Source organism: Apodemus sylvaticus, chromosome 6, assembly GCF_947179515.1.
Source record: "Apodemus sylvaticus chromosome 6, mApoSyl1.1, whole genome shotgun sequence".
Lineage (NCBI taxonomy): Eukaryota > Metazoa > Chordata > Mammalia > Rodentia > Muridae > Apodemus > Apodemus sylvaticus.
The window spans coordinates 118,810,353-118,829,266 of NC_067477.1; the positions used below are offsets into that span (position 1 = coordinate 118,810,353).

At 47.4% G+C, this 18,914-nt stretch overlaps 1 protein-coding gene across 8 annotated transcripts in view; it reads right to left on the reverse strand.

Annotated features, from left to right (window-relative positions):
* Nucleotides 1-8,583: 8,583 nt before the first annotated feature.
* Togaram2 (TOG array regulator of axonemal microtubules 2) overlaps nt 8,584-18,914 on the reverse strand; it is a 51,366-nt gene continuing 41,035 nt past the window's right edge. For all 8 annotated transcript variants that reach the window (XM_052186326.1, XM_052186321.1, XM_052186325.1 and 5 more), the window contains 2 exons: nt 14,034-14,120; nt 8,584-9,065 (listed from right to left, as the gene is read on the reverse strand). In XM_052186326.1, the coding sequence (XP_052042286.1) occupies nt 8,761-9,065; nt 14,034-14,120 (392 nt within the window). In that variant the 3' untranslated portion in view covers nt 8,584-8,760. The remainder of the gene's footprint in view (nt 9,066-14,033; nt 14,121-18,914) is intronic.

Here is an 18,914-nt window from a genome sequence, read left to right on the forward strand (position 1 = left end):
GAGAGGGAGAAGAAGGAGGGAAGAAGGGAAGAAGGCAGGAAGGGAAGAGAAGAAAATCAGTTGTCAAACTCTGCAGGAATTGACTGGGTTCTTTTGAAAGTTTCCATGTCTTTCAATGTGAAACTAAAAGATTAAAACATTTTGCTTACAACCCAAAGTCTATATGTCAAATATACCAAACATGGGGAAGATTAAGTTCCTGATGCTCATTTATCTCAGGCAGAGTCTTGGGGTGATCTGTCAGTCAGATAGATGGTCAGCAGTGACTTCGGCCCCTAAACGGTAGTCTTGATACAGAGGCTGGAAGGAGGAAAAGACCTGACAAGGATTATATTTTCTCTATGTGTAATAATCTTCCTTTCCAATATTCAATTACCTACATTGTTTCATTAAACTTACATCCCACCAGATTATGAACAAAATATTTCTTCCTCACCTCTATATAAAAATGAATAAAACGTGATGTTGAGAGCTGGCCAAAGATGTGTCACCAGCTAGTAGCAGGAATTACGAAACAGCTTCCTCCCCAGGGCGCCTGCCTCAAGCAGCTTCTAGTGCAGTGTTTTCAACCTTTCTGATGCTACGACCCTTTAATATACCTCATGTTGTGGTGACCCCCGCCAGCTGTAAAATTATTTTATTATTACTTCATATCTGTAATTTTGCTACTGTTATGAATCATAATGTAAATAACTCTGTTTTCTGATGGAACCGTGTTAAAGGGTCGATTGATGCCCACAAAGTCTCAGTCCATACGTTGAGAACCACTATTCTAGATGGTTCCCCTGGAGAGGTTCCTTCTTAAAGGAGATAGCACAGCTTTCTTGGGGGTGGAATGGGGTGGAATCCATTTACAAATAGAAAGCTAATTTTCATATCCAACCACAACTCCACCATTATTTCATGTATTCCTCTTACACTGACCTGGGTAGACTTTTAAACAATCCTCACTGTGGACCCAACTAGTCCCTCCTTCTCTCTCCAAACACAAACTGCTCCTAGCATTAAGGGAATAGGAGTCTTTCCCAAAACCTCGCTGCCCCTCACTGCCAGGACCATGGAGTGGCTGTCAGGTGACAATATGACAGTCCCCAGCAGTTGCTGCTGCATGTCCCCTTCAGGAAACAGCATTATACCTCAAACTGGTAAAAGATGACAGATTCAACAGAAAAAGAAAATACAGGCCCTTTGTGAAAATTATTATCTAGCTACCACTCCCCCCATTCCTTAGAATGGGACAGAATTGACTGTGTTTAGAAAACCTGGTGCCTTTTTAAAACTATTGTTTGGTTACAGGCGGGCTTCTGATATCACCTCTAGAGGTGCTGGATCACTTTCTGCATGTAAAACTCCTCAAGGAGAACCCAAGGTGATGCTAATAACAGCTGTCAACCCACAAGGAGGTAATTATAAAGCCATGATTAAAACAAACCAAACCCTTCAGATGTCACAGCCTTCTTCAACGGAACACCAAGTTGACAGGAATTCAGACTCCAGACCGCCCCCTGAATAAGCCTAGGAATAATGACCAAACACATCCCCCACATGGTCCTGACTCAGAAACACCCACTGAGGGAGCACCCTGTAGCCCAGCTACCAACAGCTCCTCCTCCAACCTGCCTCCTCTTCGCCTCATCAGCCTGGCTGCCCAGTACTCTGCAGCGTCCCAGCCCCCTCCCCCAGGGCCAGATCTACAGGGAGGTTAACCAAGCGCCAGCCCAGCCTCCTCTTTCCTCCACTCCCCAGGGTTTCTCATGCTTTGGAGATTCTGGTTGAAAAGATCCTGACCACTTGGATGTGGCCGAGGTCCTGTGTGGGCTGGTTCTGGGCTGAGAGCATGGCTCAAATGGTAGAGTGTTTTCCGTGCAATGTGAAGACCCAAGGTCAGTCTCCAGAATCCACACAAAGAAACTGTCACAGTAATTCTTACCATAACCCCAGAACTAGAGAGGTAGAGATGGTTGGGTCCCAAGGGCTCACTGGCAGCCAGCAGAGCCTTGTTCTCAGTGAGTGTTGGGTCAGGGACAGAGAGACCCTGCCTCAGATACCTAAAGGCTCTCCCTGAGCTGAGGTTTTGACAGAAAATCTCTGGGATCAGAGTAACTCCAGGAGCCCATGGGATTTCAACAGTTCCTCTCAAAAGGCCGTGGCTGACCTGGGAAAAGAACTATCTTAAAGGTGTAGAGAACCCTGATGGGTCCAGCTCCGTAGAGGACAGACCTGGACACACATCAACCTCCAGCCACTTTCTAGCTAATGTTAGGACCTGATCAGAGTCTGTACTGGACCAGACTCCGTGAGAACTCTATACTGGCCAAGGTCACTCACTGCACCCCCATGGGTCCTATTCCCCCCAGGGAAGGAGAGAAATAACTTCTTCCTTCAAGGGCATCACAGGAGAGACAGAACACACAGCAAGCGTTTGATTATCAGGCTGCCTTGCTCTCCAGCCTCCCTTGCCTCACTCCACAAGGAGAGCAGAAAGTGTGCTGCCCTCCCCTGCACCCCCCTCGTGATGGAACAGAATCATAATGAGAGGAGAAGTCAGTCATGTGGAGACTGCTGTGCCAGCCAGCCATCTCTGCTTCCAGCTGTGAACCTCCTGAGGAGCTAGGAGAGACCCAGCATGGAGGAAGGCCTTGTCCAGGGCTCCTTATCAGTTCCCCAACAGAAGGAGTGGGAGTGAGAGAGGCCAAGGGCCCTGTCAAGCAAGGACAAAGGGGCAGAAATGACAGGGCCCCAAAAGATGAGCAGGACCAACTTCCCGGCAGTGGGTAACGAGGACAAAGCAAACTGACTTGTTCATCCTAAGCCCTCACAGTCTCTGTGACCCCAACACTGCAAGGAAAGCTGAGATCAGCATCAATAGTGTCTCCAAAACACTGACATCCTGTCCCCCATAACATCACAGCCACAGTCAAGGGTTCCCAGAGTCTTATGCTAAACAGTTTGTAAGAATTACCTCATTAATCTTTATAGCAGCTCCGTTAAGGTGGATATTGTTATCATGTATAACCCACCTCACTACGTCATGTGCAGGCACACAGAGGTTGACAAAAGGTCTCAGAGTCTCACATCAGCAAGTCACAGTGCCTAGTCTTTAGCTCAGGCCTCTCGCCCCAGTACCTGATCTCAGTCTGTGTCTCCAAGGACACCCCAGAGATGAGAGGAAAACTGCCAGGCCCAAAGCCCCAGAGAGCCAGAGACATTGTATGGTTCCTGAAGTTGGACAGATTAGAATCTCTTGTAGAAAGGTGGGAGGAGGAGGAAGAGGAGGAGGAGGAAGAGGAGGAGAAGGAGGAGGAGGAGGAAGAGGAGGAGGAAGAGGAGGAGGAAGAGGAGGAGGAGGAAGAGGAGGAGAGGGAGGCAGAGGAGGAGAAGAAGGAGAAGGAGAAGGAGAAGGAGAAGGAGAAGGAGAAGGAGAAGGAGAAGGAGAAGGAGAAGGAGAAGGAGAAGGAGAAGGAGAAGAAGAAGAAGAAGAAGAAGAAGAAGAAGAAGAAGAAGAAGAAGAAGAAGAAGAAGAAGAAGAAGAAGAAGAAAGGAGAGAGGGAGGGGAAGAAAGAAGGAAGGAACAAACAAAGGAATGGACAAAGGGAGAGAGGGAGGAAGGGAGGGAGGGAGGAAGGGAGGGAGGAAGGAAGGGGGGGAGGGAGGGAGTGAGGAAAGTAACCTGAGCCCCACCCCAGACCAACTGAACCAAACCCCGAGGGAGGGGCCCAGCTACTGAATTCTCTGACTGTAGCCAGAAGAGTCTGAAGCTTAAGGTGGATTGCCAAGCTATGTCTTTCTCCCACCTTTCTTTCTAGACTCCATTTTCCCTCCTCCACCAAGGAGAACAGAAGACCCAGTCTTTACATAGAAGGACGAACATGAATACAGGTGTTGGGTGTAGTTTTTGGCTGCCCTGCTTTGTGCTCCGGGAGAATTACAAATGCGCACCCGCTGTCTCAGATACAGTGGCCACTTACCGGAAGTTCCACATGGTCGGGTGGCTTTATCCCTGCTGCTCCTGAATCCCATTCTTCTCCCCCACCCCCAATCTCCTGAAGATCCCCATTCCTCCCTGCTTCCTACCCTGGAAACTCTAAGTGTGCCACTCTGTGGCCAGCCATTGGCTACCGGCATCTTTATTGATAGATCAAAAACCAATTGGGGAACAAGGCCCTTCATCATCTGGGAATGCAGGTTAACATCAATCTCTAACATATAGGGAGCAAAAACAAGATAAAAAGCTGGGTTGAGAGGTAATGCTTCCTAAAATCCCAAACATTCCACTTGATGCAAAAGCAAGTTGCAATGATCATTCTTCACTGTTGTCTTGACTGGATTTGAAATCACCTGACAGACACGCCTCTAAGGGTGTTTCCAGAGAGGTTTAACAAAGTGGGAAAGATGTATCCTGGGTATGAATGGTACCCATCATAGATATTTTTCTATTGTAATAAGACACCATGACCAAGGCAACTCAGAAAAGTTTATTTGAAGCTTATAGATTCTGAGAGTTAGAGTCCATGATTATCATGGCAAAGAGCATGGCTAGCAGGCTAGCAGGCTGGCAGGCCAGCAGACATGACACTGGAGCAGTAGCTGGGAGCTCTTACACCTTGAGACACAACCACAAAGCAGAGAGAGAGAGAGAGAGAGAGAGAGAGACATAGAGAGAGAGAGAGAGAGGGAGAGAGAGAGAGAGAGAGAGAGAGAGAGAGAGAGAGAGAGAGAGAGAGAGACTAGAACTAGCATGGCTTTTGAAACTTCAAAGCCCAGTCCAGTGACACACACCCCCTCTGACGAGGCCACACCTCCCAATCCTTCCCAAACAGTTTCATAACTGGAGATCAAGTATTCAACTATATGAACCAATGGGAGCCATTCTCTCACACCACCACAGTACCAACCCCTGGGCTGAGGCTCTAAACAGAATCAGAAAGGAGTAAGCAAGCTGAACACCAGCATGGCTCTGTCTGCTTCTTTGCCAGAAGACAGAATGTGGCCAACTGCCTCACTCTCCTTCCCCCATGTCTTCCAAATAAATCTTTCAGTTGCTTCAGAAATGGAAGTGGGATCCGGAGCATCTCCTGTATCTTGTAGGGTTACTGTTACGGTTATGAAAGCAACTTGAGGAAAGGATTTGTTTGGCTTACGTTTCCATATCACTGTGGATCACTGAAGGAAGTCAGGACAGGAACTCAAGCAGGGCAGGAACCTGGAGACAGGAGCTGAAGCAGGGGCCATGGGGGTGGCTTGTTCCTGTGGTTTGCTCAACCTGCTTTCTTATAAAACCCAGGGCCACCAGCTCAGGGATGGTCCCACCAACGATGGCATAGCCCCTACAGCCCATCTTATGGAGGCATTTTCTTGATTGAGGTTCCCTTCTCTCAGATGACTTTAGCTTGTCAAGTTTATAAAATTTGACAGTGGGATGAGCCCAGCTCCAGGCCACCATCTTTGGGGTCTATCGGGACAATGCTCACTGCCTATAAATAAATTACATTCATATGAGGTTCTTGGAGGAGTTCCCTAAAGGCTGAGGCTAGCTTCTCTTTAGTTTGTAAGCGATAACCTGTAGCCCAGGCTTGCCTGAAGCTTCAATCCACCACACTTGATTTGGGGTTCCTGATGTCTGCCAGAACCACACAGCCCTTTCTTGATGACACTGTGGTGGGGGTGTGGGCTGCAGAGGCCTTGACTTCCCAGAAATAGATTAGACCCAATATCATGAAGGAAAACAGAACAGAGCAAAGATTTGTCCTTCCCTCTTCCAGAGTTGACAGTTATTTTCAACACATTTGCCCCGAGAACCCTAGAGACAGGAAGCTTAGGGTTTGAAGTGAGAACAGAAGACAGGAAATAGCATCAAGCTTCATCCCCTTTGCCTTCAGTTCTCAATAATCTCTCCCCATCTGTCCCCTCCCTTGTGTGTGTGTGTGTGTGTGTGTGTGTGTGTGAGATGTATGTGTGTGTGTGGTGTATGTGTGTGTGTGTGTGTGTGTGTGTGGTGTATGTGTGTGTGGTGTGTGTCTGTGTGTGTGATGTATGTGTGTGGGTGGTATATGTGTGTGTGTGTGATGTATGTGTGCGTGGTGTATGTGTGTGTGTGGTATATGTGTGTGTGTGTGATGTATGTGTGTGTGGTATATGTGTGTGATGTATGTGTGTATGTGGTGTATGTGTGTATGTGTGGTGTATATGTGTGTGTGGTGTATGTGTGTGTGGTGTATATATATGTGTGTGTGTGGTGTATATGTGTGTGTGTAGTGTATGTGTGTGTGTAGTGTATGTGTGTGTGTGGTGTATGTGTGTGTGTGGTATATGTGTGTGTGGTGTATGTGTGTGGTGTATGTGTGTGTGTGTGGTGTGTGTGTGTGTGTGGTGTATGTGTGTGTGTAGTGTATGTGTGTATGTGGTATATGTGTGTGTGTGGTATATGTGTGTGTGTGTGGTGTGTGTGTATGTGTAGTGTATGTGTGTGTGGTGTATGTGTGTGGTATATGTGTGTGTGTGGTGTGTGTGTGTGCATGTGGTGTATGTGTATGTGTGTGTATGTGTGGTGTATGTGTGTGTGTGATGTATGTGTTTTTGTATGTGGTATATGTGTGGGGTGTGTGTGTGTGTGGTATATGTGTATGTGTGTGTGGTGTATTGTGTGGTGTATGTGTGTGTGGTATATGTGTGTGGTGTGTGGTGTGTGTGTTTTTGTGTTTGTGTGTTGTGTATGTGTGTGTGGTATATGTGTGTGGTGTGTGATGTTTGTGTGTGTGTGTGTGTGTGTGTGTGTGGTGTATGTAGAAGGCTTCCCATCTTATTCAATGAGACCGGGCTTTTCAATCACCCCAGAGCTTGCTAGCATGACTAGTCTGCTAGCCAGTTTGCTCTGAGGATCCCGCCTTTCCCTTCTGAGGCTGAAATTTTCCAGCGACCACACATCCACCAGCACCGCCCTAGCTCCTGGGGATCTGAAGTCTCATGCTCACATATAAGCGCTATAACTACTGAGCCATCCTCCCAGATCTGCTAACTTTCATTTCTGCCTTCAAAGATCTGTCAGCCTCTACTTTCCTGGGTGCTTACAATTCCAAAGAATCTTGGAATAGTCTCATCTCTCCTTGAGTCATGACAAGCAGAAAATACAGATCCCAGTACCCTACACACGCGCACACACACACACACACACACTGGGGGAAAAAGCTTGCTCAGACAATAAGCAAACTCAGTTAATTAAGTTGTATAAATCCTTAGAAAGATTTACAATCAGCCTCCTCGAGTGGATCTGCACAACTTCCTTTGCAAGTATTTCTCCTGGCCGAGACGCAGATGGCTTCCAGGAAGACCTCCTGAGGTCACCATCAGGTGAACAGCCGCTCACGCTGGCTCTGGAATGGCCCAAAGTCACACTTAAGCCGCCTGGCTATTAAAAGCCAAGCCCCAACCTGACTTCCCCTCACCCACTCAGCGTGGGAGGGGCTGGCCAACATCCACCTGGCACCAAGCGCCCCTGGCTTAGGACCAGGCCCCCCGGAGAGGCTCAAAACAGCACAGAACTCACATCAAACGCAGGGGCTAGATGATGGATGGTGCAGGGGGATTCCTCTGGGTGGGCAGACCCTGCCAGAAAACCCGCTGAGGCTCAGGACTTCACCATCTGTACCTGCCCCTATATGGTGCTTTGTCTGAGTCCTTGGCCGTCAGTGAAATGTCACCCTTTCAGCCTTCATGCCTTCAGAGCTGCCTGGCTGTGTGCTCAAGCCAGTGGCCTGAGCCCTTCAGTCCCACTCATGTCATTGCCAACCTGCAGCTGGTCAAGACAAAGCAGGGCCACCTGGACACGGATGTCCAGACTCTCCTCCCATAGTCAGGACCCCTGGCTTTTCTTTAGGGACCAATACTTTTCTCTGCTTTCTCACAACCTGGCTCACACCGAGCCCAGAATTCCCATGAGTCAGCCCATCCATAACAGTCTGTGCCATTTCACACCTGTGCCATTTCACACCTGTATCATTTCACACCTGTGTCATTTCACACCTGTGTCATTTCACACCTGTGCCATTTCACATAGCCATGTGATACCTGAGTTTTGTACAGCATGCAGACTCTACCACACGTCCCCATCCACAATGTCTTAAACATGAGACATCAGCTAGTCTTTGTCAGAACAAGCCAGGCGGGCAACCTCTATCTAAGGCATTTAGTGGTACATTTGTCAGGTTCTTCCTGCTTTGTGACAAGCTGGGTAGATCCTCCTAGAAAGTTCCATGGGATAAACAGATACCTCAAGATGTCACAGTGTTGAGACATGATAGGCTAGAAGATGTGTGATACAATGACTTCTAATCCAGTCAGGGACAAACAGACCACATCTGGGTGAGCGACTAGGAGCTCTGAGATGCAGGAGAGCATCCAGCTGCTCACAGATGTGGAGGCAGGGGCTGTATTCCTGCCCCATGTGGGCCTAGGTGGCTCTGGTAGCCCTTTCCTAGATATTTGTCACTATCTTATCTAAAACTAGGCTCAAGATTTCCATGTTTCATAAACCTGTCTACTGGAAAATTCTCTGTGGTTAAAAAAAAAAGTAAGATAAGAAAAACCTTAGAAAAATAAGCAATTCTTTTATTTCTACTTCAAAATATACTATATACATTGGGGACCCTAAGGGCAAAAGTAGACCATGAGGTGACCACCATAAAAATAAAATAAGGTAAAAAATAATGATTTGCCCATTTCAGACCCATCTTTAATCCAGCTGCTGGGGACAGGTGGCTCCAATCATCTGGTGTCAGGGGCCATTCCTCCATTGGTGACCTTGTCATTGACCCCCAGAGATTCAGAGGCTAAAAGTCCCTGCAGTGTCTTGAGGACTTGCTGGGGCTGATTGGCAGCGAAGTCCTGCAGGCGGGGCCCCATTTGCTCCTGCAGGCTCCTGGCCAGCCTGCACACCGCTGTGCGGACATTCCCGCCACGCCCAGGCAGCACGCCATTGCCGGTCATTTTGTTCAGGAAGTACCAGAGGACTGGAAGGATGTGCCGCTCCACAGCCTGAGGCTTTCGGGGGTACACTGAGGCAACCAGAGCTGTCACAAAGAAAAGAGGGAGGGTCATTTGAGCTGCACACTCTCGCTTCCCATCTCTGGGGTCACCAGAGGTGATGTACTCCAAAGGACAGGCACCCAGCAGGCCTTACTTCCCACCTAGGCACGGTCTCAAGCCCTGTGACATTCAGAGGCCCATTAAAAATGTTTCAATGTATTTTAACATCAGAAGAGAAATATTGGTCTGTATAGCAATCGTAAAGTACAATGTTATTTCTTATGAAAGAAAGGCCCACAAAGCCTTGATGATCATGACGTGTTCCCTCAGACCCAGTGAGGGAATGAGGTGTGGCACAGTCCTGCCTCCACCGCTGGCCGCTGTGTGAACCTGAGAAAGACACACCACCTCTCTGAGCCTTTTATGTTCATAAAGCGGGGACCACAGGCCCAAGCAATGCTTTCAAGATCATTAGGATCCTGTAATAAATAAATGTCAGGTATCTTAAGCCAGCAGGGGGCAAACAGGAGCCAATATTGCGTTGTGTAAATCCACATTGCCACCTGTGAAAGCCAGGCCAACACTGAGAAATGCTGTACTAGCCATAAGTGACCAAGTCAGACAGAAGTTATTCTAGAGGCATACTTGTAACCGTCTCTTGGACTATTCAACTATGGAGACAATGGCCCCCCCAAAACTGGAATTTCCCCAGGAATCTTGTGCTGATAGAACGAAGAGGTGGAGGACTGCGTCCAGCTACAGGAGGCACTCCCTGGTCTCCCTGGTCCTTGCTAGATCACCCTGCAGTAAGACTAGAGCCGACTATGCGCATGAATACACCTGGCCTGGGGCACTGTGTATTCCTACCTAAACCTCAGGTCGGGACCCCAAAGATAGATGGGAAGGCCACTAGGCCTCTTTGTTCCTCCTCCCAGTGCAGCCACACTAAGTAAATCTCGTGTCTATTTTTTCCTTCTATCTTGTTCTGTTGTTGGCTTCTTGAGGATGGGGAGCGGAGACTAGCTTGTCAGGGGCACCAGGGTTCTGACTCTGACTCTAGCAACTCCAGGGATAGGGAGAGAAGTTGAGACTCTCCAAAGAAGCAGTCCAGCATATAAAACCATTAGCAAGGAACAAGATCCACAGGGCCTCCCCAGTGTCTGGTCGTCTACCCTCACAAGCAAGCAGCAGTCTGTGAGGATGAATGTGTGTAAGCCATCGGGTTCCAAATAGATCCTCCACCCCAGTGAAGAACCCCCGAACCTGGTTATCTCAGAACCCAACCCTGTAAACCCAAGCATACTCTATCACCAAAGTAGTTCTCAATCCTCAGGCGACATAACGCCTCCCAGGCCTTCATGGAGGTTACCCTGGCCTGAGACTGGTCTGGGGCTGCCTGCTCTGTCTGGCATCTGCTCAAGTGTTAGTAAAGATAATCAATGCAAGAGCCGTGCTTCATTAATTTATAAGGCCAAGAAACTGGAACGTCCTGGAAGATTACTGGGCCTACTTCAGTCCAAGACTTGGAACTTCAATGCTAAAAGAATGGATGTGAGCCCATTGTTCAGAGGGGGAAAACAAGATTCAGGCCAAGGACATCTTAAAACAATTATAAAAATGAGGAAGACAAAACAAAACAGAAAAACGAAATGAAAGGAAGAAGAAAATGAGAGCAATCCCAAGAACTGTCCCTAACCCCAACCTTAGCTCCTAAGCCTAACTCTAACCCAGTCCAGGGACAAGGCACCACTTCCACCAATGGGTTCACCAGCCCTTCCCCTATCTGACCCCTTCTGTCCCACCATGCTTGCCTACAAACCCTCATGGACCTTGGATCTCTGAGCAATTAGATGCTCCCTCTTTGATGAGGTGCTCCCTCTTTGATGAGGTGCTCCCTCTTTGATGAGGTGCTCCCTCTTTGATGAGGTGCTCTCTCTTTGATGAGGTGTATTCTCTTGACCACCAGAGTTCAAGAACAACAACCTGTCTGCCTCAGCACCTAGCCTATAGTCTCTCACAGGCTCACATTTCAACCACCTCGGAACCATAGTCCCCAGGCGCAGAGATATACATGACAGTCACTCTAGTGGTCAACTGGCCAGGTCAGTCTCTCAAATTGGCACAGAGACAGAAGCTCTCTGGGAGCCATTGTGAGGGAGCAACCCCCTTAAACTTGAGCTTAAAAAACAGCTGAAGTGGGGGCTGGAGACATGGCTCAGCAGTTAAGAACACTGACTGCTCTTCTGAAGGTCCCAAGTTCAAATCCCAGCAACCACATGGTGGCTCACAACCATGTGTAATGAGATCTGACGCCCTCTTCTGGGGTGTCTGAAGACAGCTACAGTGTACTTACATATAATAAATAAATAAATCATTTTTAAAAAAAGAATAAAAAAAACAGCTGAAGTGATTATAAAGATTTACCCCTAGAGTGCTGTGCTATTCTAGCCCATGCCTGTGGCATGGGCCTTTCTAGCCAATCGTTATTTAGCAGAAAAACTCAGGAGAAACTGAGGCCTCTTGAAAAGAAATGGGGAAAATTAACAGTAAGCAGGTAATCTATGGTCAGACTCCTCACCCATCTCTGGGCTCCCTAAGTTACTTACAGGTGTTTAGGTCGGCTGTTGGTTGGTTGGTTGGTTGGTTGGTTGGTTGGTGGGTTTTTTTTTTTTAAACAGGGTCTTCTGCATTCTAGGCTGGTCTCAAACTCCCTATGTAACCAAGGATGCCCTTGAATTTTTGGTCCCCCTGACTCCACCTCCGAAGCACAGGGATTACAGGCTTATGTCACCATGTCCAGTTCATGCAGTGCTAAAACTCAAGCCCAGGGTTCCATGCATGCTAAGGAAGCACTCCAACAAATGAGCTTGTCCCAGGCACTCCCCTGCCTCATACCCCGGCCCACCCACCAACCCCTGTGCAAGGGATAGAATCCAGGACTTTGAACATTATGGTCAAGCACTCTAGCACTGAGCCATATCTCTAGTCTGCACAACACTGATTTGGGGCAACAGAGAAGGGTTGTATCCAGTCTCCTGTGTGATCTGAGATCCAAGCCCTTATCCTCACCCACCCCCAGGGCATCCAACCCCAACACTAAAGCCCTGGATGGAAGGTAAGGAGTCTCTTCAGGGACGTAAGGAAGACTGAAGCAGGACACAGAGACAAGATCAGAGGCAAGAGATAGGACAGGGAAGCCAGAATTAGGAGGTCATACCAAAATGCTTAACGATACTACCTGTGATGACCAAGCACCTCCTGAGAATCCAAGAAGAGGGGGCTTTGGGGCAGGTAACACACCAGTGACTTAGCATGGGGTGTACTCCCAAAAACCATGGGAGGAAAGAACAGAGGAGGTGATATGAGGTGCTAAGATTCTACGGGCATCACCCAGGAGGAGGAAGAGGATGGGTCCAGACAATTAAGCAGCATTTTTCCTAATTCTCACAACAATGCTTTTTGCAGCTGAGTCATGGGCTTGGCAGTGCCTATCTGGAAGGGCCAGGCCTTCCTGACTTATCGGTGGGAGCCAGGGGAACATATCTCTAAGCCCAATAGTAAGGAGGCCGAAGCAGGGAGACTTGAGGTTTGAAGCCAGCCTGGGCTACATAGGCTGTTTCTAAAATAAACAGAAGGAGTTTACATGTCTGGTGATAGCTCAACATGGATTTTATCCCTAGAACCCACGTCTGGAGGTTCCCATGAGAGATGCCATCCCGCAGGGCGCAGATCCTGAACACCCAGGGCCCAGCTGGTGCTATCTAGAGAGACTGTGCAGCTTTCCTGGAGGAAACACGTCACTGGGGGAGGGGCTGTAAAGTTCCCAGCCTCACCTCACCTCCAGTTCACTCTCTCTGCTCCATGTTTGTATTTAACTGTGTGATCTCTCAGCTTCCCGTTCCAGCTGCTTCCCACCACACCTCCCCTATCATGATGAACTCTTATCCCTATGAAAATGTAAGCCCGGATAAACTCTCTCTTCTATACATTGATTTTGGTCATAGTGTTTCATCACACTAGCAGGAAAATAACTAATATACCACGTAGATAGATAGATAGATAGATAGATAGATAGATAGATAGATAGATAGATAGATACATACATACATACATACATACATACATACATATATACATACATAGATGAGAGAATAAATAAGTAAATAAATAAATGGTAATGAATAACTAAATGGGTGTGGTGGCTCATGCTTTATAACCCCAGCCTGCTTAGGAGTAAGTAAACTCCAGCCAACCTAGCCTGCTTAGCAAGTTCCAGGTCAATGAGAGTCCCTCTCTCAAAACTCCCTGAGTGCATTCCTCTGTGCACATGTACATACCCACGTACAAACACACACGCATACACACATAAACACACACACATATAAACATACACGCATACACACATACACATACACGCATACACATACATACATACAATACACACATACGCACATACATATACATACATATACACATACATACACATGCACAAAAACACACATATACACACATATACACATACACACATATACACATACACACATACACATACATACACATGCACAAAACACACACACACATATATACAGACATACACACAATTCACACACATACACATACATATACACATACACACATACACACATACGCATACACACATACATATACACATATGCACATACATACACACATACACATGCACACATACACACATATATACATATATACATATACACACACACACATACACACACTTTTTTAAAAAGTACTCAGTGGACTAGAAGAACCCAGGCTTGTAAGGAGAAATAACTACATTCTTAGAGACTATTTGGTTCTCTGCATTCATGTTTCACATTGACCAAAACCACAGATTGTCACCTGGCCATGGAGAGAGTGTCATAGAAAGGGCAGACTATGAAAATTCTTAAGTGGCCTTGGAGACCTAAGGAACTACAGTACAGGGGAGAACAATGATGGACAAGCTGCCGGGCTGTGGGGTCAGAGGTGCTCACCTGAAAGGCGATCTGTGACTTCCAGCACCGCAGGACCAGTCAGGAAACGCACACGCCCAGCAAACGCTTGCAGGAGGCAAATGTGGTCTGAAAGAGACAGAGACACCCATGACCATGACATCGCCAGCCACGCCAACACACCAGGTGCTCGTGGTGCTAGGTGTTCACGTGCCCTCATGATGGGGGGTGCCCTATTAACTCGGAGATCACAGTGTCTGTCTGCCTGTAGGTATGTATGAACGCATGTCTGTGTCGGTCTGACTGTGTATGGGGGTGCGTGAGGATGGGTTGGTGGGTGTGGATACGTGTGTCTGTGAGTGTGTGCATGCATGTGTGTATGTCTGTGTGTATGTCTGTACACTTGTGTGTGTGTGTGTGTGTGTGTGTGTGCATACATGTGCAAGTGTGGAGGTAGAAGGATAACCTCAGGTATTGGTCCTCAACTTCCACCTGATTTAAGGCAGGATCTCTAACCTGCCACCACTGTCAGGCTAGCACGCCCCCAAGCTTCCAGCAGGGAAAACAAAGGTGTGCACCTTGATCGATCTGGGACTTTCATGACAAGTAGCTTACCCACTGGCCTATCATCCCAGCCTGGGACCAGCTTTTGAAAAAGCTAATGAGCACAGGATATCGGGGGAAGAGGGGGCGTTCTCAAGCAGTTAGATTGACTCCTGAACAGTCAGTCAGTCCTCCATTTACTCCCGTACAGTCTGCAATTTTCTAAATTGTCTTAAAGTGGGGTTTGAGATGAATGACTGGCAGACAGAAGACAGACACACAGGTGCTGACGCTGGCAATCGATGGAGGGAATGGATAAATGGATATACACGTATGTGTAGCTTCAGGGTGAACTGAGGCACTCCTCGATGGTCACACGAAGGCCATCACAGCGCTGGGAAGAGTATTCAGAAGTCAAGGCTTTCAGTAAGTCTGGACTCACACCCTCGTCACTAGGACACTCCGTGTTGGATAGGCATTTATTCCCACAGTGGGCACTTCCTGGTGCCCTTTATGTGATAGACATGGAGCCCAGAACCAGAACAAAGGAGTCCTCCTACCCTCCGGGAGGTTTCTTTGATTTGAATATGAATCATAAGCTTGAGTGGGAAACTGTGCTCATGTAGCCGGAGCCCAAACATCCATAAGGATAGATCAACACCCCTTGGTCTGTCCAAAGAAGACACAAGTTCAGACCAGTTTCCTGCTACCTCCCCACCACTCCTGCCGTGAACCTAGAGGCAGCGCTTTGCTCAGCTCCCAGCATGCCCTGCGCCCAGCATGCCCAGCGCCCAGCATGCCCAGCGCCCAGCATGCCCAGCGCCCAGCATGTTTGCAACTACAACAGTCATAGAATAACATAATGGAAGGTAAGGCAAGAAGTGAAATGCCCTTCTGAGGGTTATGGCTGTGCCGCTTGCTCACACCCAAGGGAGGTGGGGAGGGGGAGGGCAGGTGCCTGTGTCCTGGTGCCTTAATTTTCTGCTTCTATAATTTAAAAATGAAAAAGAACTAGCAATTTATAAACAATAAAACTTTATTTGGCTCAGGGTTCAGAGGCCGGAAAGTCCGAGAGTAGGCACTAGCCTCTGGTGAGGGCATGCCCACGGTGGAAAGCAGAATGCACCTCGGTGTGCGAACAAGAAAGGAACCCAAAGCCATCCTTTCCGTCAGGATCCCACCCGGATAACTGAGCTGTCCCTGCAGCAAAGTATTAAATCCGTCCATGGGGCAGAGGCCCTGACCTAAGCAACTCCCGAAGGTCGTGCCACTACCACAGAAGGGTTTCAACTTTAGTGTAGTTTAGAGGAAGGGACAGCAAAGCAACGTGCCTGACGTCAAGGGGCCTGGATTTGATAAGTGGGCGGTCCCATGGAGCACGGTGAAAGCAAAGCACCTCTCTCGCCTTAGTCCTCTCTCACAGGGCTCAGCCCAGCTCCTGCCCTTGGGCACAGTCCTCCAGGGCCAGAGAGAAGTGCTCCTGGAAAGTCCTTGAAAACAAGCAGCAGATCAACCAGACCATGCTCCGATGGCAGCCGGCATACAGCAGGTGCCTCATAAATGCTTACATGTACATGTAGTTAACAGATGCTGGCTGAGTACATGTTCTTGACAAATGCTTTCAGAGTACGCCTGCCTGGTACATGTTTACAGAGTAGTTTTTCCTGGCTGGTTTATGAATGCCAGAGCCGTTTACATTTGTCTCTCCTGATTTGGTCACCTCTATGAGACTCGCCTTCTTGGATCACACTCAGATTTAATGAGTCAGGAAAGCATAGCGAGTGGGTGAGTGGGTATAGATTCTGGGTGCAAGTTGCCTATAGCCTCTATCTTATTTAACGACATAACACTACATAGGAGCTACTCCCTCCCTCTATGCCTTGACTTACCTATCTATAAAATGGGGATAATCCCAGCTCCTTTCTCATTGAGTTGTTGTGAGGATTATATGGCTTAATTTAATGTTTAGGTTTGGCCACATATCATATATAATCAATGATGTTATCTCCTATTTGCAATGAGTTCTATTACTGTCCTAAAATTCTCACAATGGAAAAATCAAATAAAAGGCCAGAATCTTGATCTGGCTTGAGGCAACTCAGCAATAGAATACTTGCCTAGCATGTGCAAGGGTCCTGAGTTAGTTCTATTCCAGAGAGAGAGAGAGAGAGAGAGAGAGAGAGGAGCGCTATGTTGGAGATGATGATGATGATGGTGGTGATGATGATGTTGGACTCTAATATTTGAAAGTCTAAAGTCAGCACTCCATTAGCTTGGCCCACGGTTCCAGAAGGTTCTTTTTGCCTCCCAAGGAGGTCGAGATGTGCTGTGCAGTGAAAAGAACACAAGATTCTGTGCTGTGAGAAGAAAGCAGGCCTGGCTAGTTGGTCAGAGACCCTGCTCTCCTTTGGTTTCCCTCTCTGCAAGGGCACAGAGGGGGCTCCATGTGTTATCAGACGTGTTCCACTTAGAGAATCCCCGAGGCCACCAGGACATTTTATCTTCAGACTACTGGAAGGCCACAGAAGGACTGTATGAGTCAGAAAGAACAAATAAAAAAATCAACAACTTAATATTTAGCATCTGGTTTTTGTTTTGTTTTGTTTTGTTTTGAGATTGGGTCTCAGTGTGTAGCTCTCAGAGATCTATCTGCCTGTGCATATCTGTGAATGTAATTGTAATGTTAGACATTTGAATTCGCATCCTGTTACGCAAATCAGAGCATGAATATTTCACATGATGACACTCGGGCCACAGGCTGCCCAGAGATACAGGCTGCTTATGTAGATGGGTCAGTTCCCCACCCCTCTTCGTCGTGTTTCCTGGATGACCACACCCAGTCTGGGCCACAGGGAGGACTACAGTGTGTTCAGTTACATTTATGATGACTGTTCACAGGCCATCAAAGCCACTGCGCACATTGCCATGTTTTTCACACTTTCTTAAAAGAAAACTCTTCTGAGGGTTAGGGAGATGGGTCAGTTAGTAAAGCACTTGCCATACAGTGGTGTAGATCTGAGCTCTATGGCCAGAATACACAGGGGACAAAGGCCTGAGATGGCATTGTGCCCTGGGATATAGAATTCCCAACACTGAAGAAGGAAACAGGTGGATCCTTGAAACTTGCTAGGAAGCTATTCCAGGTTCCTATCTTACAAAACAAGGTAGACAGCTCCCAAAGAACTACACCTGAGGTTGTCCCGGCCACCTACATAGATAGAAAGACAGACAGACAGACACACACACACACACACACACACACACACTTTCACGAGTTGGTACTGGCTATAAATGGGTGTATTCTTTTCAAATGCTTTAGATTTTCTATTTCTCAGTAATTAACAGCATGATTTTCACAGCCAAAAAAAAAAAAAGAACCTTTTATGTTTAAGTAACTGGGAAATCTATATAGTAGCATTGAAAACTGGTTGGTGTTCATTTGTTTTCTCTTTGAATTTTTTAGACGGGGGAGAGGGATCACATGTAACCTTATGTTAGCCCTAAACTCACGTTAATCCTCCTGCCTCAGCCTCCTAAAACTTTGGATTACAGGTATATAGCACCAATGTCTGTCCTAAATAAAATTAAATGAAAGCCTATATATCCAAATTCCATTAACTTGTGGCTTTTCTCTGGGTAAACTTAGACAGATATGGACACTTACAGAAGGCAGGGATTTTGAATGTTTGGTATATTGGAGAGGCATCTGGATGCAGAGTCTAAGCCCGTTAACAATATAATGTCAGTCATATGATTTACAGACATTTAAACTCAGAAAGCAGACAGCAAACTAGATCCAAGGCCACCAGAACCCCAAGCTTATCTGGCCTCTCCAGCACCGGCCAGAGGCTGAGCTAAATTGAGAGCGTTCCTCTTGGCTGTGACAAGCGGGAACACCAAGGTCACCTGGGGGAGGCGGAGGTGTCTGCAGCTCAAGGCAAATATCTTCTACAACTAACCCAATAGTGACAGAGCCCAAGAGGGCCAGCAAGTCTGCTCCAGCACTTCCTTAATCCTCAGAAAAAAATTCCCCTGAAATCATTTCTCAGTGTTTAGTAGGAAAAAAGACACCGAGCCTCTGGTTTGGAGAAACCCCAAAGCAGGAAGTGGGTGATGAAGGGCAGAGGCCAGGGAGCAAGCTTCCCCATCTCCTTCCTCCACCCTAAGGGATCTGTCATAGAAACCAGCAGCTGTTATGACAGGCAACACATCATCCAAGCTTCCAACCCTCAGGAAAACCAAGGAAGAAGACATAATTGTGGTTGATGAGATGATGCTACCCCTGAATCTCACAACGGAGACGCATCTTCAGACTCGTCCTAGAAAAGCCAGCCTCCCCATTCTTGTACCATCTGGACTTCATGCCAGAAGACAGCAGAC